Source organism: Oncorhynchus kisutch, linkage group LG28 (genome assembly GCF_002021735.2).
Source record: "Oncorhynchus kisutch isolate 150728-3 linkage group LG28, Okis_V2, whole genome shotgun sequence".
Classification (NCBI taxonomy): Eukaryota; Metazoa; Chordata; class Actinopteri; order Salmoniformes; family Salmonidae; genus Oncorhynchus; species Oncorhynchus kisutch.
This window is the reverse complement of record NC_034201.2, coordinates 12,653,116-12,681,078: the sequence shown is the minus strand read 5'-3', so window position 1 is coordinate 12,681,078 and position 27,963 is coordinate 12,653,116. Positions and strand designations below refer to the sequence as shown.

General features: G+C 44.6%; 2 protein-coding genes across 15 annotated transcripts in view; one reads left to right on the top strand and one right to left on the bottom strand.

The window, feature by feature from the left end:
* The first annotated feature begins 574 nt into the window (after positions 1-574).
* Positions 575-16,986, top strand: aatf (apoptosis antagonizing transcription factor). The gene is made up of 12 exons (XM_020463621.2): positions 575-1,336; positions 2,023-2,196; positions 3,910-4,299; positions 4,795-4,932; positions 6,303-6,417; positions 6,600-6,819; positions 7,212-7,376; positions 8,517-8,600; positions 13,455-13,522; positions 13,636-13,716; positions 14,370-14,441; positions 16,637-16,986. The coding sequence occupies exons 1-12, from the start codon at positions 1,252-1,254 to the stop codon at positions 16,698-16,700; spliced, it is 1,656 nt and encodes a 551-aa protein (XP_020319210.1). The 5' UTR covers positions 575-1,251; the 3' UTR covers positions 16,701-16,986.
* A 710-nt stretch (positions 16,987-17,696) lies between these two features.
* Positions 17,697-27,963, bottom strand: part of LOC109872424 (acetyl-CoA carboxylase) — a 47,680-nt gene continuing 37,413 nt past the window's right edge. For all 14 annotated transcript variants that reach the window (XM_031808581.1, XM_031808585.1, XM_031808584.1 and 11 more), the window contains 11 exons: positions 27,665-27,808; positions 27,401-27,521; positions 26,392-26,488; positions 24,700-24,796; positions 24,456-24,591; positions 24,177-24,354; positions 23,888-24,000; positions 22,453-22,607; positions 20,806-20,976; positions 19,797-19,933; positions 17,697-19,304 (listed from right to left, as the gene is read on the bottom strand). In XM_031808581.1, coding sequence (XP_031664441.1) covers positions 19,175-19,304; positions 19,797-19,933; positions 20,806-20,976; positions 22,453-22,607; positions 23,888-24,000; positions 24,177-24,354; positions 24,456-24,591; positions 24,700-24,796; positions 26,392-26,488; positions 27,401-27,521; positions 27,665-27,808 — 1,479 coding nt within the window. In that variant the 3' untranslated portion in view covers positions 17,697-19,174. The remainder of the gene's footprint in view (positions 19,305-19,796; positions 19,934-20,805; positions 20,977-22,452; positions 22,608-23,887; positions 24,001-24,176; positions 24,355-24,455; positions 24,592-24,699; positions 24,797-26,391; positions 26,489-27,400; positions 27,522-27,664; positions 27,809-27,963) is intronic.

The following is a 27,963-nucleotide window of genomic DNA, read 5'->3' as shown; positions in this document are numbered from 1 at the left end:
CAATTTAATTTACCACAGGTGGACTCCAATCAAGTTGTAGAAACGTCTCGTGGATGATCAATGGAAACAGGATGCACCTGAGCTCAATTTCGAGTCTCATAGCAAAGGGTCTGAATACTTATTTAAATAAGGTATTTTTTTCTTTCTTTCTTTTTTAAAATGTTCAATAGTTTCTAAAAACATGTTTTCACTTTGTTGTTACGGGGGTATTGTGTGTAGATTGACAATGATTTTGTTTTATTTAATCCATTTTAGAATTAGGCTGTAACGTAACAAAATGTGGAAATAGTCAAGGAGTCTGAATACGTTCCAAATGCACTGTACATGCACAGGCCTGATTGGCTGATAGGATGGTCTAGAGCCCACCTTCTTACCCAGATGAACAATCATTGGTCTATTATAATCAGATAACACTGTGACCTCATGATGTGGGCCAAAAGTTCCATCCCATCTGAACAGCTCTCATCACAAAAAGGGCATTATCTTAATTTTCTCAATCTCAACCTTATAGTGTGGAAATATCATTAAAGAAAACAGGAAATCACGTTATTGACTGCACTGCCCCTTTAAGGATAGGTATCCTGCTAACTGATATAAGATATAGTGATGTGTAAGAAGTATTGGCCTTATTCGAGAGCATCAAAACTGTAATGTATCATGGGTAAATTGTGATTGACTGATTGATCTACAACTAATAATGAGTAGTTATTTATGATGCAAGGTTCTTTGTAGATAAGTCACCAATGTTTCGGAGGAAACACCGTGCACTTGGCGACCTTAGTTAGCGTGCACTGCGTTTCGGACACAGGAGTCGCTGGTGCGCGATGAGACAAGGGTATCATTACCGTGCCCTAGACCACTGCGCCAATATTTACATTTTTTAACATGATAATTAGGTCCTACATGTATGAATTGACAGCAAATATTGTCAGTCACAACCCTGTAGCGGTTGCACTGTAATTATAGAAGTAGGCCTACGACATATAGAAAGTCGATTATATAGTTACCATTTAGTAGATGTTATACTTTACCTACAGGGTTTACGGTGTTTAACTACAATTAAGTCGGATATTAGTAATCCACACTGCATTATCTTAATTATTTCAGTAATCCATATTACGTAGGCTAAAAAACAACCTCTGCTTGATTGAAGTTGCGCTGTAGCAGTTCTATTATTCTATTTCTATCTGGGAGTCGCGTCTTGATGACGTAGGCGTAACATGTGTGAGTTGTGAGTAAGTACATTGAACGATGGCTGGCCACATATCACAACAGCTGGAAGATTTATTAAATCCTTTGCCCAAGTTCACAGATCCAGAGGACGATCATGATGAAGGTATATTGCACTGTTTGTCATGTTTAACAGGTACATTTAGCTTTTGATTTGAAGACAATGTTTCCGTTTTTATGTATAAAGTCATTACACACACGCCAGGTAGGCGCGTGGCAACAGCATGCAAAGCTAGACAGTTAGCAAACAAGTTAGCACACGGAAATCACCAATTTACCAAAAACCTCTCCGTAGCTTGTTCTGATGACCACCGTGTAAACTGGTAACCGTCAACATAGCCATGTGTTTGTTGAAGTTTCAAACTGAGCACAATGAATGTAGGACGGGAGCCACTGCTCTGCGCCATTCTAATAGCTGATCCTGCTAGCAACTACTGGCGCTGCTAGCTAGTTATATTGACTTTTTCACGACACGTTGGCGGTTACTAGCTAGCTAATATTCTTATCGCTCTCTCTAAACCTTATATTCATTGCTAGCAATTATGCTTGAAGTTGGGATTAGTATTCTTACCCTGGCTGCGGTTCAATATACACATGAACATGACATTATGGAAAGGTGTTTTATCCTGTCATAGTTATTCAACTTGACTTGTCTTTATTTTAAAGACGTCTGAGTTAGCCTATCTGTAACATTCTGGCTCTGATAAGTTGCCAGCCACTTTGTATATTGATCAGATAAGACTGAATGACCAAGAGACAAGTTCTCAATCTGACTGTTTTGATTCCTTCCAGAGACGAAAGCCAAGGTGGTGGAGGCGTTTGATGAGGGTGACGATGAGGATGAAGCTGTGGTTACCTTGAGTGGGCTCCGGAAGAAAGCTATCACTCTGCTGGAAGAGACTGACAAACGGTACCTGGGCAAGGCAACATCTCGTAAAAACCTGCTGAAGGAGATCGAAGGGTCTGGTGAGTTGGAACATGATTGTGTCATTTATAATAATGTTAAACATATATGTAGGATAATCAATGCAGCTGACCATGGGTGAAAATAAATACGGAACCTGTCAAGAAAGTTGACAGCTGTGGTTTGAGTACTTGAAATGCATCCCTTTTTCCTTCAATCCATTGGCATTTTCCTTCAATCCACTGTCGATCTGACAAAGTTGGCATGGTAAAGGCAATAGGGTAGTAATATTCATGTGACTTAGTCAATCAGATACATGATTACCTTTTAGGATGGGGGAAGGTTGGGTGTATTTATTTATTGTCACTGCGTTTGAAAATTGTCATTTGTAGAATTCTGCCCTCTTGTGGTTCTGTAAGGGGCACTTTTACAATATGTAACTGACTACCATTCGGTTCATAATGAACGATACTGAACAAAAATATAAACTCAACATGCAGCAATTAACGATTTTACTGAGTTACAGTTCATATAAGGAAATCAGTCAGTTGAAATAAATTCAATAGGTCCTAAAGGGTTCAGCCATGGGTAGGTCTGGAGGACATAGGCCCACCCACTTGGGAGCCACGCCCACCCACTGGGGATCCAGTCCCAGCCAATCAGAATGAGTTTTACCCCACAAAATTGCTTTATTACAGACAGAGATACTCCTCAGTTCGGGTGGCTTGTCTCAGACGATCCCGCAGATGAAGAAGCCGGATGTGGAGGTCCTGGGCTGGCGCTCGGTTGTGAGGCCGGTTCGAAGTACATCCAAATTGTCTAAAACAACACTGGTGGCAGCTTATGATAGAGAAATTAACATTACATTCTCTGGCAACAGCTCTGGTGGACATTCCTGCAGTCAGCATGACAATTGTATGCTCCCTCAACTTGAAACATCTGTGGTATTGTGTTGTGTGAAAAAACTGCACACGTTAGTGGCCTTTTATTGTCCCCAGCACAATGTGCACCTGTGCAATGATCATGCTGTTTAATCAGCTTCTTAATATGCCACACCTGTCAGGTGGATGGATTATCTTGGCAAAGGAGAAATCCTCACTAACAGGGATGTAAACAAATCTGTGCACAACATTTGAGAGAGATGCTTTTATGTCAGCTCATGAAACATGGGACCAACTTGCATTTTATATTTTTGTTCAATATAGAAATAAATGTGCCTCATGCCACACTGGACTCTATAATGTTGTAATGTGTCCTAGATTAGTACCACAAGGCAAATTGCTGGCGAACAGGAGACCATAGCTTTAATGGATTGATGTTGGTTCCTTATTTACAATTGAATCAAGTCCAGTTCTATTCTATGCTCGGCTGGGTCATATCATGTGTAGACAATTTATTACCGTATAATAGCTTAGGCCTACATCTACTAGTGGTCTGTTTATTTTGGTTATTCATTGGAGGAATAGTTTTTAATCAAGCTAATCCCTGTTTATCCAAACAAAATGCCTTGATTAAGGCAGAGATTTGCAAGTCAAACATGGGGCCATGCAGCAATCAATTTAAACCTCGAAGACAACTGATTACAGCATTTAAGATGTTGTGTACACGGCATCCGTACTGTTATTCAGGTGCTGAGTGGAAGGCCATCTACAACCTTATCTGCCTGCATTAGTTATAATTGCTACATTTTTATGAACATCCATTTTTTTCTTAATTGACATGAAATCTAAAGTTGAATCCTGGTGTTGTCGTTCAAATTGAATGTGGCTTTTTAGGAGAGGATGATGATGATGATGAAGAGGAGGAAGATGATGACGATGCTGATCTGGAGGATGGAGAGGCTGAAGCTGGAGATGATGATGATGAGGATGATGATGAAGAGATTGAGAGTGACATCGCTCAAATGAAAAGCTTGGTGTCTAGGCTGAAGGAGACTGACATCACACTTTCCTCAGTGACAGACTTCCATAAGCTAACAGAGGGAATGGATGATCTTGGAGCGAGCGAAGATGATGATGATGATGAAGAAAGTGATGATGAGGATGGAGAGAGTGAAGAGAAGGAGATTGAGAATGAAGCTGACGATGTGGAAGCTGTGATGACATTCTCTAAAGAGAAAGTGGATGAAGAGGTGGAGAAAGGGAAAGCTGTGAAAGATCAACTTGGTATGTATTTGTGATATAGGCCAGTGAGGGCTCCTCAGAGGTGGAAGGGGAGGACCATCCTCAGTGAATTTAATAAAAAATACAAATAGTAAACCATTAAAGTTATCATTTTTACATAAAACTATACTAAATATATTCACATGTCACCAAATAATTGATTAAAACACACTATGTTGCAATGAAGGTCTACAGTAGCCTCAGCAGCACTCTGTAGGGAGTACCATGGTGTAGCCGGAGGACAGCTAGCTTCAGTCCTCCTCTGGGTACATTGACGTCAATACAAAACCTATGACGCTTATGGTTCTCACCATGAGCTAGTTTTGCCTATTTATACACCTGGCTCAAACAGAGGGATGCTATGTTAGCTAGCTGGCTATGACTATCCCACACCACTGGAACTCTGACAAGTAAAGTTAAAATATACCTTTAAGCACATTTTATCACCTCCCTTTCTCAGTAGACAACCATGTCATTTATTTTATTCAATCTCCACAGCTCTTTGGGACCAGCTACTTGAGGGGCGAATTAAAATGCAGAAAGTTCTTCTGACAGCCAATAAGCTGCCACAACCACATACCTTCCCAGAGTTCAAGAAGAGGGGCGGAGCAGAGTTTGCTGGAGCGTTGAAGAATAGTGAGTGTGTTTGTTTCTGCTTGCATTTTAAACATGACATTTTTAAAATTATTATTATTATTTTTTACAGCTATCAACAATATGAAATGAATTTAACTTTATTGTTCTCCAGGGGAAAATTGAATAAAAAGAAAATGGGAAAGGACAATAACATGCATTACAAAGTTTACAACCCTGTAAATGATGTGGTGATAATACTGAATGTCTTGTCTAGACATGTTTTCTCCCAGACACAATGTAGAACATTTGTATCGCTTGCCTGCATATGCAATGATCATGAGTGTGTAAAATAAGTTACTTTAAATGCAATGGCATTTGAAACATGAATTTTTAATCCTAATGGACGAGCTTGGTGCTAGTGTTATGGTTGTAGTAATTAGCGGGTAGAAAATAATTTCAACTATTTGTCTAGTAATAGGCTAGGCTGTCGGTGAGAACATTTCTTCTACAAGGAGATTGTCATAACAAAATAACATTTCCACTCTTTTGTTGTAAGAAATATCCTAATCCTTCTGGTTTCCACAGTGGAATCATATGTGAAAGCTAGTTTTCCTTTCTCTCATTATTGTTTAAACCTGACCGATTTGGCCTGATTCTTCTAATACTATTTTTTTTTGCTCAAGGCATGGTGGTAGTCCACCTCCCTCATGAAAATCACTCATACAATTTTATAATCAATGCCTACAGTAATAGGATTCCTCTGGCCACGGGCAATTAATACAGTTTTTCTTTTTTCCCTCCTCCCCGCGCTGATCTCAAAGCTACGAGACACTGGCTTCTCCTCATTTACATATTTATTGCATTGGACTCAAATCTGGCGAGTGATTGATGTGGATCCTGCCTCCTGAATTTTTAGCGCTCCATTATTATGAAAGGGAGGGAGGGGGCTCCGGCGTGCCAGTGTACTTTTGATTAAAGTTGAAGAGGACAGAGTCATAAGTGTTCCCCACCTCCTTTCTTTTCCTACGCCCTATGATTTGGAGGGCAAATTCTCTCAAATTTGTTTTAGTGGATGTTGACAAGATGTGGACTAACAAAAGCTGGGGCGGAACTGCTCCAAGGGATTTTAATCAGTCCTGCTTGGGGGCAATATTTTCTATAGATTTGTTGGACAAGTGAAGTTATGAGGCATATTTTCTATTGTTATGTGGCATAACTTCAGTGTATTTCAATTTATTTTTGGGGCTAATATTGAGGAATTGACTTTCACAGTTGACTCGTGCTTCCCAAATTCATGAAGACCAATGTAAACTTTACCTCAGACAACACTATGTTCACAACACGTCTGCTTCACTCTACCCTCTTGGTTCCTATATCGTTCTGTTAGTTTATAAGGTCCTGTCAGCATGTTCTCTCTATGATGTTCTAAGGTCACAAAGCCCTGAAGGCTCTCCAGAGGTCTCTACTGGAGCTACAGGACCAGCTGCTCCATCAGAACCCAGACACCAGGCCCATCTCCCTGGGCAACACCTGGGGAGCACACAGGTCAGCACTGCCTCTCCTCCACGTCCACAGACAGAACATGAAGTGCTCTGTTACATGAAACACTGTCCTGATTAACATGAATAGGATGCAATATTTCTCTGAAATGCCCTTGAATTCAGCCTCCTTATGGCTTTAGAATTGATGGTTGAGTATTATTTTGTTGTTCTGTATCTGTAATATAGTGAGGAGGAGATTCACAGTGATGAGGAGGAGATTCACAGTGATGATGAAGAGGAAAGGAAGGAAGCAGTGGAACCGACAGGTCCTCCCAAACGGAAGCTGGAGATGGCAGAGTACCCAGACTTCATGGCCAAGCGCTTCGCTGACTTCCAGCCATACCGCGATGCCACGCTGCAAAAATGGCACGACAAGACCCAGCTGACCATGGGAAAGAGCAGCAAGGTCCCCCCCCCCACCCCCCCCCCACACACAATCATCTGCACCAACCAAGGACACACGTCCACATGCACCAGCTGCACAGAGCTTAGCTCTTATCACCTAACCAGTCTGCACTGCAGTGTGTGTGTGTTTTCCATCTGCATGCACTGTGCATAATAGCACCATCCGTCCCTAAGCACACTTCAGCACTCAAATTTCATAGCTCTCATAAACCAAGGGCTAACATGCCAATTAAAAACCAGACTTCATATTGTCATTTTTTCCCCCTTCATTGTTCTGGTGTTTTCACTAGACATACTGCATTAGGAATAATCTAATGCTCTTCGTTTTTCTACATAGGGTAGTGATGTTGTAGCTGTGTTACGGTCTTGTTTCTGACTCTTCTCTTCTCTCAGGGTTTTGGGGCATTTGACAGAAACATCCTGATCCAGGTGGAACAGGTGCTAATGGACAAGGACAGGCTGTTGAGACGCACCCAGACCAGACGCTCCGAGTACAGAGTCCTGGGCAAGCTAGAGGCCACTGCCCCTGTAACCGAGACCACCACTGCAGGGGGAGAGGTGAGACTGGAGGGGAGGAGGGAGGGTTATGTAGGATAGGTAACATTTGCCAGCAGCATACCACCCTGCATCCCACTGCTGGCTTGCTTCTGGAGCTAAGCAGGGTTGGTCCTGGTCAGTCCCTGGATGGGAGACCACATGCTGCTGGAAGTGGTGTTGGAGGACCGGCAGGAGGCACTCTTTCCTCTGGTGTAAAAAATATCCCAAAGCCCCAGGGCAGTGTTTGGGGACATTGCCTTGTGTAGGGTGCCATCTTTCGGGTGGGACGTTAAATGGGTGTCCTTACTCTCTGAGGTCATTAAAGATCCCACGGCACTTATCGTAAGAGTACGGGTGTTAACCCTGGTGTCCTGGCTAAATTCCCAAGCTGTCCCTCATACCATCATGGTCACCGACTCATCCCCAGCTTACAATTGGCTCAGTCACCCCCTCTCCCCTGTAACTATTCCCCAGGTCGTTGCGGTAAATGAGAACGTGTTCTCAGTCAACTTACCTGGTAAAATATATATTTTTAAAACATGTTGCGAAGGCTGCCAGATAGTGTATGTAGCCACGTGTCTGCTTGTATCTAGTATCCATACTAGCGAGAACACATCCCCCCCCTTAGGTTAACTGTACAAGAAGCTCTATAGTTCAGGTTGCTACTCTGGTTGGTGGAGGCTGTCACCATGATACCCCCCTCAGTCAGGTTCCTTCCAGCTAATTGTATTAAGCTGCTACAGCATTAACTGAGTGGGATACATTTATCTCTGTATCTTAATTGAATCTAGCCAGCAACTGAACTATACTAACCTGAAATGTAGGCAGTGTCGCGGCCCAAAATGATTCAAAGCAAAGAGCATTTGCAGGTTGGTTAATACATTACGGGAGAGAGAGGGGTTGTTTCAGCAGTTTTAGATTAGGGCCCCGTGCGGCTCAGCCATCCCTCTCCTTCCTCCAGAGGTGCCACTTTATCTGGAGAGCAGCCTGTTTATCTGGGGTGTTACATCTGGAGTTTATGGCTTCACCTCCTGCACAACGCTACATGACAGAGAGCTTTCTCTCTCCCCCACCTCTCCCTGGCTCTCACCCTTCCTCCCTCTCTCTCTCTCTCTCTCTCATTCCTTTGCTCTCTCTTATCTCCCTCTGTTTCTCTCTTAGGGGACAGAGCAGGTGCTGAAAGCCAATACGCATCTGAAAGACCTGGACGAGGAGATCTTTGATGATGATGATTTCTATCACCAGGTAATTATCAGCCCTTCTGCATGAAAAATTCTCTTACACTCAAGGACTGAAGCATTCCTAAAACCGTTTTCTTTTCTTATTAAAGTGGACAGAGACTATTGTAGAGACTCTACACATGGTGTTGTGATTCTGGCTTGCCACGATACTCCAAGCTATAGGATGGCACTACGTTGTGCGGGGTGAAGCACAGGGACTGCCCTTGTTATTGTAGTTTGTCTTTCAGAGGACACCGTCCCATCCGCTCAGTCTCCCCAGTCAGAAGGCTCCGGAAGTGCAGCTCGGAGCCGTTCCCAGTGGGACTTAGCCCTCCATGCTCCAGTAATACCTGCATTCTAATGTGGCTAACCTCTCACGGCAGGCCGGAGCTGGACTGATGTTTGCATTTACCTAAACTTTTTTAGTCAGCAACTTTGTGCATGCCATAAATCACCATTGTGTGTGTGCCTGTCTGTCTGTCTGTCTGTGTGATGCTGACTCCTGTATAAGGACTCTCCACACTGCTCAGTACAACTGAGGCGTAGTCATTAACCATATCTGTGAACAGAGCAATCACTCACACTGGATTAGAGTCATTATGTAGCGCCAATGGAGCTTTAACAGTTACATTCACTAAGGAACTGCAAGATATGCAGATTCCTAACCTACGTCCTGACCAAGGATGAGGAAAAAATATGTATTAAAAACTGGGTGGTTCGAGCCCTGAATGCTGATTGGCTGACAGCCGTGGTAGATCAGATCGCATACCACGGATATGACAAAACATTTATTTTTACTGCTCGAATTACGTTGGTATCCAGTTTATAATAGCAATAAGGCACCTCGGAGGATTGTGGTATATGGCCAAAATACCACGGCTAAGGGCTGTATCCAGGAGCTCCGTGTTGCGCACAAGAACAGCCCTTAGCCGTGGTATATTGGCCATATACAACAACGCCTCGTACCTTATTGCTTAAATATACAGTACCAGTCAAAGGTTTGGAGACTTATTCAGTCAAGGGTTTTTCTTTTTTTGTTGTTGTATTTTCTACTTTGTAGAATAATAGTGAAGACAACAAAACTGAAATAACACGTAAGGAATCATGTAGTAACCAAAAAAGTGTTAAACAAATCAAAATATATTTGAGATTCTTCAAATAGCTACACTTTGCCTTGATGACAGCTTTGCGCACTCTTGGCATGTAATGCTTTTCCAACCATCTTGAAGGAGTTCCCACATATGCTGAGCACTTGTTGGTTGCTTTTCCTTCACTCTGTGGTCCAACTCATCCCAAACCATCTCAATTGGGTTGAGGTCGGGTGATTGAGGAGGCCAGGTCATCTGATGCAGCACTCCATCACTCTCCTTATTGGTCAAATAGACCTTCCACAGCGGTCTGTTGGGTCATTGTCCTGTTGAAAAACAAATCATAGTCCCACTAAGCGCAAACCAGATGGGATGGCGTATTGCTGCAGAATGATGTGGTAGCTATGCTGGTTAAGTGTGCCTTGAATTCTAAATAAATCAGTGTCACCAGCAAAGCACCCCCACACCATCACACTACCTCCTCCGTGCTTCACGGTGGGAACAACACATGCAGATATCATCCTTTCACCTATGCTGCGTCTCACAAAGACACAGCGGTTAGAACCAAAAATCTGAAATTTGGACTCATCAGACCAAAGAACAGATTTCTGCCGGTCTGTTGTCCATTGCTCGTGTTTCTTGGCCCAAGCAAGTCTCCTCTTCTTATTGGTGTCCTTTAGTAGTGATTTCTTTGCAGAAATTCGACCATAAAGGCCTGATTCATGCAGTCTCCTCTGAACAGTTGATGTTGAGATGTGTCTGTTACTTGAACTCTGTGAAGCATTTATTTGGGCTGCAATTTTTGAGGCTGGTAACTCTAATGAACTTATCCTCTGCAGCAGAGGTAACTCTGGGTCTTCCTTTCCTGTGTTGATCCTCTTAAGAGCCAGTTTCATAGTGCTTGATGGTTTTTGCGACTGCACTTGATAGAAAAATAAAAAAAAACAGATTGACTGACCATGCATTAAAGTAATGATGGACTTTCATTTATCTTTGCTTATTTGAGCTGTTCTTGCCATAATATGGACTTGGTCTTTTACCAAATTGGGCTGTCTTCTGTATACCACCTCTATCTTGTCACAACACAACTGATTGGCTCAAACTTAAGAAATGCATTCCAGGTGACTACCTCTTGAAGGCGGTTGGGAGAATGCCAAGAGTGTGCAAAGCTGTCATCAAGGCAAAGTGGCTATTTGAAAAATCGCAAATATAAAATATATTTAGATTAGTTTTTGTGGTTACTACATGATTCCATATGTGTTATTTCATAGTTTTGATGTCTTCACTATTATTCTAAAATGTAGAAAATAGTAAAAAATATGAACCTTTGAATGAGTAGGTGTTCTAAAACTTGACGTGTGTGTGTATATATGTACACAGTTGAAGTCGGAAGTTTACATACACTTAGGTTGGAGTAATTTAAAACACGTTTTTCAACCACTCCACAAATTTCTTAACAAACTGTAGTTTTGGCAAGTCGGTTAGGACGTCTACTTTGTGCAATGCACAAGTAATTTTTCCAACAATTTTTTACAGACAGATTATTTCACTTATAAGTCACAATTACAGTGGATCAGAAGTTTACATACACTAAGTTGACTGTGCCTTTTAGACAGCTTACAAAATTCCAGAAAATTATGTCATGGCTTCAGAAGCTTCTGATCGGCTAATTGACATCATTTAAGTCAATTGGAAGTGTACCTGTGGATGTATTTCAAGGCCTACCTTCAAACTCAGTGCCTCTTTGCTTGACATCATGGGAAAATTAAAATAAATCAGCCAAGACCTCAGAAAAAAAAAAATCAGGTTCACCCTTCGGAGCAATTTCCAAACATCTGAAGGTACCACGTTCATCTGTACAAACAATAGTACGCAAGTTTTAAAACCATGGGACCACGCAGCCGTCATACCGCTCAGGAAGGAGCCGCCTTCTGTCTCCTATAGATGAAGGTACTTTGATGCGAAAAGTGCAAATCAATCCCAGAACAACAGCAAAGGACTCTGTGAAGATGCTGGAGGAAACGGGTACAAAAGTATCTATATCCACAGTAAAACGAGTCCTACAGTGGGGAGAACAAGTATTTGATACACTGCCGAGTTTGCAGGTTTAGGTTTATGTAGAGGTCTGTAATTTTTATCATAGGTAAAATCATATGAATTACTTAAAAATCATACAATGTGATTTTCTGGATTTTTGTTTTAGATTCTGTCTCTCACAGTTGAAGTGTACCTATGATAAAAATTGCAGACCTCTACATGCTTTGTAAGTAGGAAAACCTGCAAATTCGGCAGTGTATTAAATACTTGTTCTCCCCGCTGTATATCGACATAACCAGAAAGGCCGATCAGCAAGGAAGAAGCCACTGCTCCAAAAACGCCATAAAGCCAGACTATGGTTTGCAACTGCACATGGCGACAAATATTGTTCTTTTTGGAGAAATATCCTCTGGTCTGATGAAACAAAAATATAACTATTTGGTGATAATGACCATTGTTATGTTTGGAAGAAAAAGGGGGAGGCTTGCAAGCCGAAGAACACCATCCCAATGAGGAAGGACAATTTGTGGATATATTGAAGCAACATCTCAAGACATCAGTTAAAGCTTGGTTGCAAATGGGTCTTCCAAATAGACAATGACCCCAACCATACTTCCAAAGTTGTGGCAAAATGGCTTAAAGACAACAAAGTCAAGGTATTGGAGTGGCCATCACATAGCCCTGACCTCAATCCCATAGAAAATTTGTGGGTAGAACTGAAAAAGCGTGTGCGAGCAAGGAGGCCTACAAACCTGACTCAGTTACACCAGCTCTGTCAGGAGGAACGGGCCAAAATTCACCCAACTTATTGTGGGAAGCTTGTGGAAGGCTACCCAAAACGTTTGACCCAAGTTAAACAATTTAAAGGCAATGCTACCAAACACTAATTGAGTGTGTGTAAACTTCTGACCCACTGGGAATGTGATGAAAGAAATAAAGGCTGAAATACATAATTCTCTCTACTATTATTCTGACATTTCACATTCTTAAAATAGTGGTGATCCTAACTGACCTAAGACGGGGAATTTTTACTAGGTTTAAATGTCAGGAATTGTGATAAACTGAGTTTAAATGTATTTGGCTCAGGTGTATGTAAATATATATTTTCACTGTGACTAGTGTGTACACTGAGTGTTCCCCTGTCTCAGGGCCTGGAGCTGGCCATACAGAAAAACCAAGCCCCATACTAGCAGAGGAGAGCCGGGGGCTTAATTGGGGACATTAATGAAGATTATCTCTCTCCTGATGGGGGTCAGGGAGAGGGCTGCATGGTGGCTGATTTTAAACAAAATGGTCCAGTTAGTCATGACACGGCGTTACTATCTCTGGGGGGGAACTCAAAGGAACATGGATGAGTAGTGGAACCACCGCCTGTACTGTGTGGTTTGTGTAACTGTATGATGAATGAGCGCTGTTCCCTCCACCACAGCTCATTAAGATGTTGTACTGTGAGGTCCAGTGATGATGATGCTCTGGGGTTCTGGCATGTTGTTGCTCTGCTAACTGAGGCTGATGCTCAGCAGTGGTTCATTCTGGCAGAGACCGGGCGGTCTGGGCCCGGGTCCTGGGATTGGCTGCTGGGCTGACACTGATGAAGAGGTTCCGATTTAAGTGAAAGGATTTGCTGCTGGGACAGAGAGGGAGAGCTCTGTACTCTGGTGAATGAACCGGGTGGTAAAGATGTCTACACACGAGAAACTAAGTCTCCCCCTTTGCGCTCTTTCCCTCCTCTCCCCTTACTCTGTTCATCTCAGCTTCTGCGAGAGCTTATTGAACGTAAAACGAGTGCTGCAGACCCCAACGACCAGGTGGCTATGGGCAGGTGAGCGACGTGTGTGTGTGTGTGTACATGCATCTGTTTGTGTGGTGCTAGGATGTGGGGTTACCCCTCTAGGCCTTTTCTGATCGGGGCCCTCACCTCTCCTCTCCTTCCAGACAATGGCTGGCCATTCAGAAGCTCCGCAGTAAGATCAAGAAGAAAGTGGACACCAAGGCCAGCAAGGGACGCAAAGTCAGGTGAGTGGAGGGAACGGAGAAATGGTGAAGAAATACAGGTTCACTAGAATATTTCCTTTTCTCCACATTCAAACTCTCAGAATAATTTAGTTTCATTGTTTCCTTGTACGTCTTGTTCCAATTTATGCCTGTTAGGAATATTAGGTCTGTTTTTATCCACTGCAGAACAAGCTCTTTATTTCTCTGTCCAGGGAGGCTCCAATGACAGAATTTATGAAAATACATTTCACTTCCTCCGATGCTGGTTAAAATCCTATAGTTTATCTATAGTCCTTTCAGTTATTTCAATTATCTTTTTTTTATAGAAAATGTCCCCCTCTGTTAATGTAAATTACATTTCCATGTGGCCTGATTAAATATTTGAGGACTCAAATTGATCATTTGTATTTATACATATAAAACTATTTGCCGGTGGAAGAATTGCAATTACAGCGTTTGTTTTCTCCATTTATTCCAAGTGGAAAGGTCAGCCTTTTATTCGGGGCCTTTGTACCAATGGTTTTTCTCTCTTGTTTATCTTCTACACACAGGCACACAGCACAAACAAATGGACTCAAACACTCACATTTATTAATGGACAAACCACCGTTACATAATTGAATGTGTGTGTGTGCTCTATTTCTGATGGTGTTTGTGTATGTGTGTCTGTCTAGGTTCCACGTCCACAGTAAGCTGGTGAACTTCATGGCCCCCATTGACCACCTCTCCATGAATGATGGCGCACGGTGAGCACCTTGTTGTTGACGCGTCACAGGCGTAATGGCAGCGCACTTCACCGCTGGCATGCCAATATTGACCTGTTCTTCAACCCATCACCTCCTCCTTTATCTTGGGGATGTTAGTCACAGATCTGTGTTCTATTCTCCTGTCCCCTGGACAGCTACCCTCTCATAAATCCGTGCCCTGCTTTGCTTGCCTGCTCTCACACCCACATTGTTCCCACTGTACCTTCTGCCGCCTTCTGTCGTTGGCCGGTGAGAGTTGGTGGGATTTCTAAATGAACAGGGTCTTCCGTCGTAATGTGTAGGCTGCTGACTGTCCTATTTACAAAGGACAGAGAGTGAGTGTCGCAGTTTCCGCATGCTAGTGGGCCCATATTGATTCTCAGCGCTCACCTGAGACGGAGGGGACAGTAAATGGCTAGGCGCGTCCTCTGCCTCTCTCCCTCTTATCTGTCCTCTTCCAGTCTTTACTGCAGGTGGAGTAGCGGAGGTGTTGTGTTCGCTGTGAGACGACAGGCATTCTAAACATGGTAATGACTGCACAATGGGCTGCCCCAGCCCTGCCCGCGTGCACCTCCCACCTCATTTCCATAGCAATCAATGGCCTACAGTAATAATGGTGATGTATGGCCGTTGCATCAGGCTGGCCGTTGACCTTTCCCAGAGAGCCACACTGGCTGACCTTTGGGAATGAATGCCCTGGCACAGCCCCCCCCCCCCCCCCCCGCTCTTCTACCACTGCGCTGGCTTTACGGATGCAGCCTGCCATGCTCCACTGGCTCCATGAATGTTAATGTGGGGGTATGTGTGTGTATCATGCATACATGACATGCACATTTAAGTCCTCTAGAAGGTATTGAGACTTTCATCATGGCACATTTCTACATCGGCATGTGACATATAGGATATGCCATTTTTAGGCAGGCTGCACCTTCAACACACCCCTGTTGTCTCTTGTCTTCTGTCCATTGCGCACACAGAGACGGTCAGTCCTATATCAGCCTGGGTTTTCTGCCCTCGTTATCCCGGTGCTCCTCAGTATTCCCCAGCCGATGTTTACCGAGCTCAGGCAGAATGAGAATGTATGCATTACGTGGTGATGATCAGAGTGTATTGTATTCCTTGACCCTGGTGGCGCATTTCAAATGGGGATTGGGGATTAAGTCCCTCCTGTGGCTGGATACAGGCTGGCTGCCCCTTGAGAGCAACACAAGGCCCCTCTTTAACTCAACACATTACACAGGAACTGGTTATGCTGTAGTGGACCCAGTTTTGTAATAGATTTGAATCGGTATGGTTGTCCACTGCAGTAAACGGAGCAGTGCAGTGTGGGAGCTTTGGCTGTTGTCCTATCCCATTGAAGATGACCCACAAGCAGTCTTAACATGACTGTCTGCACTCAGACTAGACCAGTGCAGGCTAACAGACTCCCTTGACTCTTTTTAATCATCTCAACACAATTAACTGAGACACGTGACATCACATACCGCCATCTAGTGTCTGTTTCATAATGCACAGACACACAGGCTTCACCTGCTGTAAATTAGCATGTATACACTGAACATGTTTTATGGATGTAGAAAATAATTGTATGTGCAGATAGTCGGACACAAACTAAACCAGCCCCGTCTCAAAATTAGGCCGTATTTATCTGCCTGTCTGAGTAGAGCCACTTTGACTGGAACATTTGCCTGATTGAAATGACTGAGCTGGTTAGGGGAGATGAGTCTCCAGGAAGGCAGTCCAGTCCAGAGATGGAGAGCAGCTGCGGCCTCTGATTCCATCCCTGCCTGGCTGTGTGTTTCTGCTCTTTGTCATCGGCAGGCCAGCCCCAGACAGAGTGACAGGCACTTGTGTTCACGCAGTAATCAGAAGGCCCTGGGCTCCATAAAGACCCCTCTTTGTCTCTCCTCTCATCTGGACTGTTGCATATTACCCCCCCTAATTGGAATCCTGCAACTGGGTCACTGGCATTGTCTCTCAAGTGCCGTCAAGTCGTTGAGACGCATGAATGTGGAATTATTCCTTCTCCCAATGAATCGAAACCTCTCCTCCCTTTCTTTTCTCTCACCCACAGATTTCCTCTTTAGTCACATTCAACTGTTCAGTCTGTTGGTCCAGGTTTGATAATACTTTTACCATGATTATTCTTGACAAAAAAAGTCATGTTTAAACTTGGATTTTTCTTGTTGGTGTAGGACTGAGTTGTATCGCTCACTGTTCGGGAAGAACTCGTTTGCTGAAAGTGCGGTGCGGGAGTGACATGCTCTGAGCGAGCAGGAGAGGTGGACAGCACAGAAGACAGAAAGCACCCAGGAGATAAACACAATACACTTCTTCTGGTCCAGTCCTGCTCCTCTAAAAGCTTATGGACAGTCTCAAGGTTAGTTCAGACTGGAACCAGCCAGTCTGACTGGTTTGGACTCTGCTTCAAAGGCTTGAAGAGACTGCTTTCTCTACACATTTTGATACTGTCAGGAAAAACTACATTTTTCTATTGTCCCTTTTTAAATGTCTCTTTTTGTGAATAAATACCAATGTGATTTCTGCCTGCTGACTTATTGGAGGGGAAATTAACAAATGCAGATTTTGCTGGTGATGAAATGTTTTATTGTAGTTTAAACTTATGGGGGAAACACTTGCAACCTAATAAGCAGCCAAACCTGCATAAAGCAATTCCTCTAACTTTCTCCAAACAATCCTGTTCTCTCTGCTCCAGTAGGAGTAGGAAGGGCCTGATGTTGCAGTTTGTCAGTGATTAGTGCTGGAATTAGCCAGCCTAGCGTGCCTCCACAAATGAGCAAAGCCCTCTGGGAGACCGGAGAGACCAGGCAAGGCACATTTCCAATTATACCACCGAATGACTCATTTTCTTATTGGGCCTCCCATAATTGTGATGGGTATTGGGTGTATGCAACTCAATTTGTCTTACATATTTGTTGGTAGGATGGTAATAGAGTTGACGGAGCCAAGGGGACGATATGAAAGTGAGACGGGGGGGGGGGGGGGAACAAAAGGGATGAGATTGATCTGTCTCATCTCTTTTAAGACTGAAGTTTGGGGGGAAAAGTGCCACTGATCATCTGTGGGTTGATGCCTGCATGAGAAAATGTCTCTCCCTAAGAATACTTTTTCTTGGCAGAATTACGGTGTTGTGATGATCCATTTAATGGTAAATAATTGAGTAATGCAGTCTGAAATGCCAACTCAATCTTGCTCTTGCCGCGTTTCATTCCGCTTGAAAAAGCAAAACAAATCTGACAAACCAGGTAAGTTGTATTTTATTAAATTTGAACTGAGGTAATTCGGGTTCCCTACAGTAAACACATTAACCTTTCTCATTCAGCCAATCACCTCATTAGTAACAGGACTACCAGCAATAGACATAACTTAAGACTAGCACTGTGCATGAAGTCATCCTACATTGCCAATTCTTGCCTCTTTCATCTAGGCAAAATACAATTTTTACCTGACATTGAATCAAATATTATGTTAAATTTGAGGCTCTCCAGCAGCTAGGCCACCATCACTTTGCCATAAAGAAACTACAGTATCCAGGATCCATCACTGTTCCTCAATGAGCATAACCAAGTTTACACAATACTATCATTTTCTGTGTCACTAGTTACCACAGCCATAAAGTCACAATGGCTATATCATAGCTTTTTGGTCTTTAAGGTTAGGCATGTGGTTAAAACTTGTAGAAATAGGCATGGTTTTAGCCATAATGACTTTTTGGCTGTGCTAACTAGTGACGACCCATTTTCTCCTTGGAAAATACGTCTCAAAATAAAGAACTACAATTTACAGAACATTTTAAAATCACACCTTTTGTAATACTGAATGTATAATTCTAGTGTACACTACTCAGTTCTCTTTAACATGATTGCCATTTAATAAATTAGTCACCTAAAATGTTTTACATATTTTCTTACACAATAATTGCTGGGAAAAATGGAATTCTGCACCAATTACCATTAGTGTTTGCTTTTGTGTCAGTCTTAGTATACTATAGAACAGTAAGGTGCATTCAGAGGTGGTGACAGCTGCTATTCTACCCGCATCAGTGTGTGCCTGCCTGCCCAATGGCTCACCCCAAGGCCAGTGTGGGGTGGTTGGGTCTGAATAGGGCCCTCTTCTTGCCTCCTGCTGGGCTCTTCTCTCCAGGCCCAGGGCAGAACGACACGCTATCCCCATCACAATGCCACGCTCCACCTCCTACCCTGGGTTTAATCAGTAATTAAGTGCGCCGTGCAAAGGTGTGCAAACCCTCCACCCTCGTGAACCCTCCCAGCAATCTGCTGCAGTTTTATTGTCAAGATCGCCATCAAAACACTCAAACTCAATGCATGTTTTCCTGTCCAATAGGACAGAGGCTCATTATGATAGCAAATGAAGAGCTGCTTCCACCTTGGCCAATTGTGTGGTCCCCAAGCTTGTCGTCATTCATGCTAGTTATATAGTTTCTGGTCTTGGCTTTGTCTATCATTTTTGAACTTACATAGATATCACAATTAACACATTCTGTAAGACGTATAAATGCATTACCCTGGATATCAGATGTAATAAATAAATCCATTACCCTGTGTCTCAGCTCTCCCCCCACCCTCCAGGATCATTTTCATCTGTAACAGCACAGCCTCCGTGGGCTGCCATGTTGGCTCCTCCAGCCCCAGCTTCTGGCACAGTTCCACTGCACCTGAGACAGCGGGGCCAGGCTGGGGAGAGGAGGCGCTCTAGGTGGCGGCCGGGGCGGCATCCATGGTGGACAGGATGCGGACCACCTCAGCACGCTGTGTAGGGGAGATGTGCTGCGTCATGTGCACAATGGAATCCATGGCAACCTCAGGGTTTGCTTGGACCAGGCTAAGGAGGAGAGAAGAGAACGTAACCATTTGTTTACCTGGCTGTACATGGAATAAATAGATTCTGTGGGAATCTGTGACATTGCACTTTCCTGACACCAGGAAATATCCCACTGCATAAACATGGTACTAAATGAAGCTTTGAGTAGACTTCTACCGGCCATCTCAAGGCTGGTAGGTTTCCAGTGAAATGCCAGGCTGGTCACTAGAAAAACACGTCGATTTCGGCCGTTTGAAAAGATCTTGAGAACATTGATATACCGTCATGGGTGCTCACCAAAAAAACAATGGCACAGCGTTGGGCTCAGAGCACCGTGCCATGGCAGTTCTCCATTTTCTAGCAAGCAGGGAGAGTACTTACTAAATGGAAACAGCGCTTAAAAAAAAATCTATTAATGGGTCAAAAATCAACATTTGTCCAATTACGTCAAATCCCGAAGTGAACCTATGAGATCAGGTTGGATCAGCCTGTTAAACGAGCGGTCGGTCTCACCTGCGGATCTGCTTAAGGATGTGGTCCCTGCGGATGTACTTGATGTTCTCGTCGATGACAGACCTGGCTCCCTCCTCCTCCTTCAGCTGCTTCTCCAGCCACTCCACTACCTCCTCATTGCTGTCCCACAGATAAGCCTACACACACAGAGAGAGAAGAGAGGAAGATTTAATCCAACTTCTCAGTGACATTCTTTTTTGGGGCTAAGTTTTATCCATATCAGTGGAAAAACCCACGTCTGAACTCATGTTTGTTTCGGGCAGTAGAGCACTACAATCACATTCTCATAACCTTGCTTGTCTGAATGAGTGGGGGGGGGGGGGGGGTGAAGCTAAATTTTTCCTATCAGAAGTGAAAGTGCGAGAGCTACAAAGTAGGTCCCTGATGCCTTTTTGACTGGACCTGATTGAGAAATCCATATTCATGAGGGCAGCCAGGCTCTGATCCCAAACAAAGGCAGACGGGGCTTAGGCAGATTGGGAGGGCGGTAATGGCCTCACGCTGTTTTAAGAGCTCTCCTGCTTGTAGTCCGCAAGAACATTTAATGCCCTTATTAATCATTTTTAATCCGTTTGCTTTTAATTAAGAAACAGCGCGTGGCTCTCCTATCTGCACGTGCCAGGGCTCAGATTAATTGTAGCTTAAGATAGCCGGCCCTGATTGGGGTAATGTATTAGCTAACAAGACGGCCGCTTCTAAAGATATACTCTGTCTACCTCAGGAGCTGGGCTTTTTCTAGTCACCCCTGGAGGCAGCAGTCTAGGCTGAGGGACATATTTTCTATCACCTATAGTTATTTCTACCGAGCCATAACCGAGACACCACAACTTCTGGTTGGAAATTGACCGGATTATTATAATTTTTTTTATGATTAAAACCAGACTGTGAAGGAAGGTATAGATGTATAATCTCATGAATCTGCAGCCTCTAGTTGACAGTGACGGTCAGTGTCTCTGTGCTTTGGAGGGCTTGTTTGAGGAAAGTGGAGGAGCAGGTAGTGGACAGTCACCTTGACGGTCCCCTCAGCCTCTACGAACCAGCGTCTCAGCATGGCCTGGATCTGTCCATTGGTCAGCTCGCTGTTGGCCACCTGGATCTTCCTCTTGACCGTGTCCTCCAGCAGCAGACGCCTCAGACGCCAGTAGAAGAAGTGACGTGACGTCCGCCACTCCAGGATATCCTGGGAAACCACACACACAGAGATGAGATATCTCACCAACAAGCAATACTGGCTGTCTGATATTAGAACATTTAAATATTATCTAATATTGTGTAATTATTGCCCCCCCCCCAACAAAAAAAATATGACATTACTCAATTTACATAACTAAACAGATTTTGAACTGAAGAGAATATCTTTGTACGTCATGATATGAGAACTTCTGAGTGCAGGAGAGTCTCCAGAGAAGTAATCTGTCCTTGGTATTCTACTGAGCACCTATGTGGCTGTCAATCAGATTCTTGTGCGGTTGCATTTGCAGGCACCTATCACTGATAATTGTGCTGTTGCATTTGCAGGCATCTTGAGAGCAACTGAGATTGTCATCTATTATAGAGATACTTCAGTATACAGAAATGCCCTAGCAGCCTTCCTCTCATGGACCCATTGTGCGTACGTGTGTGTGTGATGGAGAGAGCTTGGAATCCTGCCTGGGGCTGTTCTGTGCTTGCTGAGGTGATGGGCCGGGTCATCAGCAGGTAATTATAAAGACACGTCTCACAGCCTGAGAGAGATTGGAACACTCTTTTCCCTAGGCATCTACTGAACACTATATTCCCTCGGCATGTCATCAACTGCACCAGTCTACTGCATTGTAGGTAACACAGGCTTGGTTACTCACATACCGCATAGATACAGTTCTGTGTATTGGAATGAGACATCATAAAAAACACTTTTTAATGTAATATTTCTTCAAATGTGACCTTCATTTCAATACTGTTCTGATGCAATCACCATCGCACTGCCCTATCCCATCTGGACAAGAGGAATAGCTATGTAAGAATGCTGTTCATTGACTACAGCTTAGTCTTCAACACCATATTACCTCCAAGCTCATCACTAAGCTCGAGGCCCTGGGTCTGAACCCCACCCTGTACAACTGGGTCCTGGACTTCCTGACGGGCTGTCCCCAGGTGGTAAAGGTAGGCATCAACATCTCCACTTCGCTGATCCTCAACACTGGGGCCCCACAAGGGTGCGTGCTCGGCCCCCTCCTGTTCTCCATGTTCATCCATGACTGCATGGTCGAGCACACCTCCAACTCAATCAGCAAGTTTGCAGACGACACAACAGTGGTAGGTCTGATTACCAACAATGATGAGACAGCCTACAGGGAGGTGGTGAGGGCCCTGGCGGAGCGGTGCCAGGGAAATAACCTCTCCCTCAACGTCACCAAAATGAAGGAGCTGACTTGGACTTCAGGAAACAGCAGAGGAAGCATGTCCCCAAACAAGTCGACGAGGCCTTATATTTCTATATTTCTTAATTCCATTATTTTACTTTTAGATTTGTGTGTATTGTTAGATATTATAGCACTGTTGGAGCTAGGAACACAAGCACTTCGCTACACCTGCAATAACATCGGCTAAATGTGTCATTTCATTTCATTTGACAATTCGTGTTCTGATCACGTTCAACGTGACCGCGTCGTCTCACCGTAATGACGCCCTTCTCCTGCATGCGTCCCGGGGTGTCGTGGAGGTCGGCGAACTGCACGGCCACCTGGTGGTAGATGGGTAACAGGAACTCCTCCCGCTCCTTCAGTTTGGTCTCCAGCTCCTTCCTCTCTGGCAGGCCCAGCTCTGGGGTACCTGGAGAAGGAGACATGGCCAGGAGGGTTACAACACAAACCAAAGATTATTCAGTGAGGTCTGATGCAAGCTAGCTGCATACCGAGAACATTCCAAGGAAATTGTGTCAATGTGACAGCGTGAGCATTTGGGATGGGCTCCACTTCCTTTTATCACTGTATCTGTTCTGTATGACAGCGGGATTGTTTGGGGAAGCGGCTACTCAAATCAAATCAAATTTGATTAGTCACATGCTCCGAATTCAACAGACCTTACAGTGAAATATTTACTGACGAGCCCTTAACCAACAATGCAGTTAAAAAAAGAAAAGAAAGGATAATAAGAGATAAAAGTAAGAAATAATTAAAGAGCAGCAGTGAGATAACAGCAGCAGTGAGTCAATGTACTGGGGCACCGGTTAGTTGAGGTATTATGTACATGTAGGTAGAGTTATTAAAGTGACTATGCATAGATGACAACAGGGAGTAGCAGGGGTGTGGAGAGGGGAGGGGGGGGCAATGCAAATAGTCCGGGTAGCCATTTAACTAGATGTTCAGGAGTCTTATGGCTTGGGGTTAGAAGCTGTTTAGAAGCCTCTTGGACCTAGACTTGGCGCTCCGTTACCGCTTGCAGTGCGGTAGCAGAGAGAACAGTCTATGACTCGGGTGGCTGGACTGTTCTGCTACCCCAAGGCAAGCGGTACCATTAGCATGAGAATTATGTTGGTTCTATGTGAAATTGTTCAGGAGGTAGGTGAGATACATTCCCTCCCATTTGCTCAGCATGGGTTCTTTATGACTGTACAGCGCAGGCTCAGCTCAGCTCTCAGTATCACTGTCTGATGTGCTGCCTGTCTTCAGAGATTGATTTCTGTCAGAGCCAATCGGTCAGCCTCCCCACCACAGCCCCTAGAGGCCCGGTGCTGGCCCATAGCTCTATGGCTCCATGGTGCCCCTGTGAGCCCAGAGGAAAATCAATAGGCTGGGTTAGGAAGGAGGACGGGGCGAGGAGGGAGACAGCAGGCCCTGCTGATTGATCTAGCCCTGCTGTGATTGACACATCTCCCCAGGGGACAGAGCAGGGACGATACGATCACCCTCAGATAAAGAACAAGAGTGACAGGGAATTACAGCACACGCACGCACACGTGCCCCGCTAGATATTATCATTCCTCCCTCACAGAGAGGGATACAGAGGGAGAGAAGGAGAAAGAGCAAAGCAAATGGGATAGTGGAGAGCACAGAGAGAGAACTGCATAAAGAGATTGTGAGAAAGTATGAATAAAGCTCTAGGACTCGGACCCAGTCTCTCTGCCAGGCCCATGTAGACCGGGTCCACCCTCCTCATGGTCTTCACCAGGTCCTTCTTCCTGAACTTGATCTCCACCGTCCCCTCTGGCTCCAACACTCCACCACTGTGGAGCAGAGAAGAGAGGGATTCATCAAGATGACCGAGGCTCTACATAGCATCACAATGTCACTGATCTGAGCCTACATCAAACCGTGCATTGGTCGAGCGTCTAAACAGTGACTTCTGTCTTTGGCATGCTGCCAAGAGGGGTTATGGTTAGTGGATGGAAGTCAAACTCACCGACTGTCCTTGTCAGCATACATCTCCATGTGGCGGGGGTTGATGGTGGGGTCTATGACCACCCAGGACCCCCCTCTCAGTTCTGCCTGGGGAGGGATGTATACCAGAACAGGCTGGCGGTACTCTCTCAGCCCATCCACGATGTAGGCTCCAAACTTCAGCACCTGGTCATACATATCTGACAGGCACAGGAGAGGAATTTGATATGAGACTGAAAAACACACACACACACACACACTGGTATAACTGACAGATATATAAACATATATTCTATGGTACCTTTCATGCCTCCAGAGAAGCCCCTCCAGTTGGCGAACACCATGAGAGGGAGGCCCTCGCGGTTCAGGTCCTTGATGGCCTGTGCCGTCTTAAACGCAGAGTCAGGGAACCACACCTGGCCTGCCTGCTGGATGATCTGAGAGCAGGACACAAAGGGTTACTAGTGATCATGCATTTCTGTGGGTCTTTATGTGAGTATACCTGTATTTGGGACACAGGCCAGTGTATATTAGGAGGAACTTACCTTGGCGTCAGAGTCCAGGTTTGCTGGATCGGCTGGGATTGACAGCTCCACTGATCTGGTTTCCACAGCAACCACTCCAGTAGGTATGCCACCAAGCCTTTGAGAGAGCAGAGGGTCACATCAGGACACACAACTATGCACCCCTGAGGGCTGATTGGTCAGGCGTTAAAGGTCAGACAGGTCAATGTGTGGGGTTAAGATGGGTGAGCTAGCTATGTGAAAGGGGGATACCTAGAAAGTTGTACAACAATGCATTCAACTGAAATGTGTCTTGCTGCATTTCACCCAAAACTCTCAAATCAGATATCAGGCAGGAGGGGGTTTCAGTACTGGAACATGTAGATGGCCTTGCATGACAGTGGGATGATCAGATAGACCATTTAACATATTTCCTGCATGGCTCACACAACATCCTGTTCTAGAACTACATACACTCTAAACAAATGATGTTGTGACCAGGATGACCCTTGTGAAATAGACTTGGTAATGGTATGGAGCCTCATTTATAAACATTGCACATGTACAAATATAACCCAAAACATGCGTGCGCCAGCTTTCCCGCAAAAGTTGCCATTTTATAAAAACAAAACTTTGCGTGGAGGAAAGGATATTCTCACGCCAACTTTACACCATGCGTACGTACATTTTCTAGTGGTTGAAGTATTGTATTTCAAGCAGGCAGGCAAGTATTTTGACATAGGAATCTATTCCTATTTATTTTCAGAACCAAGGCAGAATAAATTCCTCCCCTTTTCTGGCTGTGATGGGTTCAAATCTTGGAAGTAGCCATACAACAAACTACCATATGCATCTCTCATCTAAATTGGGCCTAGTAGCCAAGTTAACAGATAACCTGAAATACATAGCCTTTGCTGGATGCCATTCCATGCTACTACAGTTGGTAATCTACTGTACATTTTATGAGTAGCCTAGACAATGTTTCAGAATTCATGGGCAGTCCAGCAAATTAGGTTGAGGGGGGAAAGTCAATGGAAAACACTGTTAAATTCAAACGTTCTGCTGACAGATCCACAACATTTGGACGTAGTTTTTTTAATTTCCGAAGCTGTCACAGTCCATCAAATACATAAGCATAAGTTACTGCCAAAGGGGCCTCTCGAGTGGCGCAGTCTAAGGCACTGCATCCCTACAGACCTGGGTTCCATCTCAGGCTGTGTCATAACCGGCCATAACCGGGAGTCCCGTAGGGCGGCACACAATTGGCCCAGCGTCGCCCGGGTTAGGGGAGAGTTTTGCCGGGGGAGCTTTACTTGGCTCATCACGCTCTAGTGACTCCTTGTGGCAGGCCGGGCGCCTGCAGGCTGACTTCGGTTGTCAGTTGAACAGAGTTCCCTCCGACACATTGGTGTAGCTTCCGGGTTAAGCAGGCGGGTGTTAAGGAGCGCGGTTTGGCGGGCCATGTTTTGAAGGACACGTGACTTCTCCTCTCCCGAGCAAATAAAGGGCGTAATTGTCACCATTAAAAGGTGCATGGCGGAGTTACAACGCCCGTTCACACACGCAGTTCTATGACAGATCTGATTTATAAATGGGAAACACACGTATGTACGGCATGCAAATATTCAGTGTGACATTTACGCACCGGTTATACATGAGGCCCGTGGTATGTTTATCAAAGGACTATAGTGTGTCTATATCGCTTCCGAACAGTGGAGTGATGTGGTTCCTTACCTGGCTCTGCCCACCACCACACTTTGAGCCCACGGCTGCATGATCTCTGAGAACGAGCCATGGTCAAAGAACCCACTCTGCCACGGGCCCTTTGGAGCTGCACAGAAAGAGAGAGAGAGAGAGAGAGGAGATGGAAAGCTTAAATTATTTATTATTACAAAGTAAACATTTGTAAATAAGAAAAAAAACATTCCGTTACTTGGCAGAAATGTTTTTTTTCCCCCTCCAGATTCTACTCCTGTCATATCCATGAAAGCAAAAACAGTGTTTAATTTAAAAAAAAAATTCAACAGAAATCTCTAATCTTGTCAGGTCCCATGACGGATGAGGCTGTAAAGAGCCGAGCTCAGCTCTCCTGCTCTTGGCAGAGTGAGCGAGACAGGGCTAGTCTAAGAGGTTACCATTCAATTAAGCCTCCCCACTCATCACAACTAAAGACCGGTCTCCCCCCCCCACACCGCACGCCCTGCCGGCCCCAATCTCTCCCCCTGCCCAAAGTTGTAATTACACTGATATGGAATCTGCTCAGGCCTGACCCTGCATGTATAACATGAGCCATCCATTCCCCTGCTATCTCTCTCTTCATCCACCCAGCTAGAATGCTGCCCAGGGTTCACCGTGTCTCTCTCAGTGTCTGGAGAGCCTATAACCCTCTCTAACAAACAGGAATTAGTTTAACCCCTGACCTCTGGGAGATCTGCCTGAAATGATCATAGTGCAAATCGCACCTTTAAAATGACACTCAGACTAAATTGAAGTGTGAAGAGCTGCTGTTTCAACACCTGTTGATGCAGCACCAGTGTGACTGGAGGAGGGGATGACTACAAGTGAGTGATTATTATGATGATAGGAGAGATTTATGAAGATCCTTTATTGCACAGCGATTGAGGTGATGAGTGTGGCACAGAGTCTGCCTTACGCACAATGTGGCGAGGGAAGAGGCAGTTGCTTCTGGTTTGTGTAGTGCTGTAAATGTTCATGTCTGAGAGGAAGGAAGGAGGGTACTCACTCTGGCTGGGGCGTCCTGCCAGCATCCAGCGGGGGTCATAGGGGGCCTTTGTGGGCATAAACTCCACCAGCCGGTCTATGGGGTCCTTGGCATTGATGATGGGCACGGGACTAGATCGGTCCTGGAGGGGAAGGGGGTGTAAACATCAACTATGAATTTAACCCAGCTTCACTGAAAAGCTGACCGCGTAAAAAGGTACATGTGCATTAGACGAGCCTAAATGGATGGACAATGGGTTAAATGCTGATGAGAGCGGATGGTTACCTTGGGCATGTAGGAGAGCCAGTGTAGCAGCATGTGGACTCCCTCAAAGTCATCACACACAGTGCTGTGGGTCACACCGTTGTTGTGCATGATCTGAATCCCACCCAGCTGGTTGTTGGAGGTGTACACCTCTCTACCCAGCACCTACGGGAAAGAAGATGGGGGTGATGTCACATTCTGTTTACCATTCGTGATTTCTTCCATAGTCAAACCAAACCATGTTAGCCAATTTCCCTACAAACTACAAGCTGAGAGACCACCAACAATATTTACACATTAGGCATGGGTAGGTAATGGCT